The sequence below is a fragment of the Austrofundulus limnaeus genome, unplaced genomic scaffold, assembly GCF_001266775.1.
Source record: "Austrofundulus limnaeus strain Quisiro unplaced genomic scaffold, Austrofundulus_limnaeus-1.0 Scaffold151, whole genome shotgun sequence".
Classification (NCBI taxonomy): domain Eukaryota; kingdom Metazoa; phylum Chordata; class Actinopteri; order Cyprinodontiformes; family Rivulidae; genus Austrofundulus; species Austrofundulus limnaeus.
The window spans coordinates 983,936-986,762 of NW_013952553.1; the positions used below are offsets into that span (position 1 = coordinate 983,936).

Here is a 2,827-nt window from a genome sequence, read left to right on the forward strand (position 1 = left end):
GATTTGTGGAGGTCTTGTCGGGACCCTTGGCTGATCTTCATAAGGATTTGTGGAGGTCCTGTCAGGACCCTTGGCTGATCTTCATAAGGATTTGTGGAGGTCCTGTCAGGACCCTCGTCTGCTCATCAGAGGTCCTGTCGGGACCCTCGCCTGCTCATCAGAGGTCCTGTCAGGACCCTCGGCTGCTCCTGCAGAGAGGACCTTTAAGATGAGATTACTGAAGGATGAAGCAGCTGTCCACTGACACTGCAGCAGATTTACTGCAGACTTTATGTCCTGTACAGTAATCCGTTGGGGGTGGTGGGGCGGGCTGCTGCAGCAGAATTAGGGTTGTGTTTCTCTCTCTTTGTTTACAGCACAAAGCCTCGCCACATCCAGCTGTGTTCAGAGGACCGGGGATGTTTTACCCGTTAGGAGCTTTATGGAAGGCGGTGACAGATGTTTGAGGCTCCACATCTGGAACAGAACTGAGCTCCAAATTAAACTCTTCGTGCAATCTGGTTATGAAACTTGCTTTATTGTTTTTTGTTTGTTTGTTTAATCTTTCCTTCTTAATAAAAAAAACTCACTCTGACAGTTCATGGGAGATGTTTGCTTTTGTTTCTCATTTAGTCGTTTTGTCTTAAACTGAAAGTTTCAGAAATTCATTTGATTCATGATTGGTTTCAGCCTAATCTTTAAAACTGTAATTATAAAAATAAATCATGTAGGTGTTTTGTCACAACAAAAACAGAAAAACCAACGAAACTATTAATTTTTTTATGGGAAGTTTAATAAACTGACTCACATTAAATCAAAATTTCTGCCAATGGAGTATGAAAATTTTACTTGGTAAGATTCTTGAAATACTTGATTTGACTAAATTTTTTCTTATTTCAAGAATCTTACCAAGTAAAATGTTCCTACTCCACTGACAGAAATGTTTGACTTAATTTGAGTCAAATTTTCAGACTAACAAGACAAATAATCTTACACATTCTGAAAACAAGATKATTATTCTTACACAATCAGTTCTTGTTTAGTAAATCAGTCTGAAAACAAGATCAAAAAGACTTTTTGGCTGATATAAGGTTTAAAACTTGGTAAGATGGACAGTTTTTGCAGTGTACAGGTTTGGAGCTCTGTATTTGTTCATATTTGGAGCAGAGGACCTAAAATTCAGACACTGGGCGTCACCCAGGACTCAAGACGTATTTTAATGCTGTTGAAGTGAACTACTGTAAAAGTACTAAAAATGTGAGTATTTTTGTTGAGTACATCAGTATTTTTTGGTGTACTTGTGTTTTGRCTTTTTAAAATCATGATAGAGCTAAAACATGCATTAATGAAAATGTACCTTTAATTTTTTTTAATGCGTTAAGAATTTGTTTTCTAGAGCGTATTTAAAAGGTTGGTTATTTTTCATCCTCTTTAAAAATTAAAAAGTACATTTTACTTGTTTAAACTAATGTATGTTGTTCAAATGAWGTCAAAATGTAGGAAAATACCGATTTAAAAAAATCCACTCAGCAAATTACAAATGAAAAAAGGGTCCATTTAAAAAGTTTAATGAAAAGAATTATTTCTGAAAACAAACTGGTGAGAAAASTTTGCTTTGCTTTTAGAAAAATAAACACAATTAAAGATTTGGACATTTTTAATGTTTTTTCATGTTGACGCTGTCACAGACCACCCGGCAGTATAAAAATTACAGACAAAAACAAACTGTTGAGAAGGAACCTTTCATTGAATCCAGTTAAATAATCCTTATTTCTTTCCTTTCTTCTGCTTGGGTTTCTTCTTCTTGCCTGGTTTACTGTCGTCCTGCGTTTTGCTCTTTTTGGCCGGGCCGGGCTGTGAAGCGGCGCTGTCGGCAGATCGTTTCTGTTTTTTGTCCTGTTTCTTTTTGGCCTGGCTCTTCTCCTCTCCAGGCTGGCTTTTGGAGGCTGGCTCCAGAACGGGTTTATTCACTCTTTTACGCTTCTTTGTTTCTGGGAGAAAACCTTTCTTCTTMTTGGGCGCCGCGTCCGGCTCGGCCTCCTTGTCTGGCTTCGTCTTATCAGCTTTTGGCTTCCTGATGAAAAAAAAAACAAAAAACAAAAAGATTATCAGGAAAGCTTCAGGAATTAAAGATGGAACTAAAATAACAGCTGTTAGAGAAACGTGTCACGTGTAGATGCAAAGAAAGRTGTTTTTGTCAGTAAATCAGATGGTGACTGTCAATCATTTACATTTAGATGGTGTGAAAATCAGATAAAATGTCTGCAGAGTTGTAAAGTAACTAAGTACAAATACTTTGTTACTGTACTTAAGTAGAAATTTTGGTTATCTTTACTTGTGTAATTATTTTTCAGCGTACTTTTTACTTTTACTCATTACATTTTTACACAATTATCTGTACTTTCTACTCACTACATTTTTTTAAAAAGTTAAGAAGTAGAAAGTTGTTACTCCTATTTTATTCTGAGTTATTACTTAAAAGTACTATCCTGTTAAATAGTGTCTCCTGGATAGAGTGAATTTAATTGTGKTTGGATGAGAAGTATAAATATATACCATTCTGACACACTATTAGCTTGTACACAACCCATCACAGCTGCACGCTGTTAGAAAATATATTTTTTGGAGAAGTCACCTCCCAATAAATGTCATTTTGTAAAATCTAACTGCTCACTTTTACTCAGTACTTTTACTTTTGTATTAAAAGTAAAAGTACTGAGTAAATAGATTTTTCAAAAATGACATTTATTGGGAGGTGACTTCTCCAAAAAACATATTTTCTAACAGCGTGCAGCTGTGATGGGTTGTGTACAAGCTAATAGTGTGTCAGAATGGTATATATTTAAAC

General features: G+C 35.7%; 1 protein-coding gene across 1 annotated transcript in view; it reads right to left on the bottom strand.

The window, feature by feature from the left end:
• Window positions 1-1,617: 1,617 nt before the first annotated feature.
• mybbp1a (MYB binding protein (P160) 1a) overlaps window positions 1,618-2,827 on the bottom strand; it is a gene marked incomplete at its 5' end in the record, with an annotated part of 26,499 nt that continues 25,289 nt past the window's right edge. Inside the window, 1 exon segment of the mRNA XM_014016669.1 lies at window positions 1,618-2,053. Within this exon segment, the coding sequence (XP_013872123.1) occupies window positions 1,747-2,053 (307 nt within the window).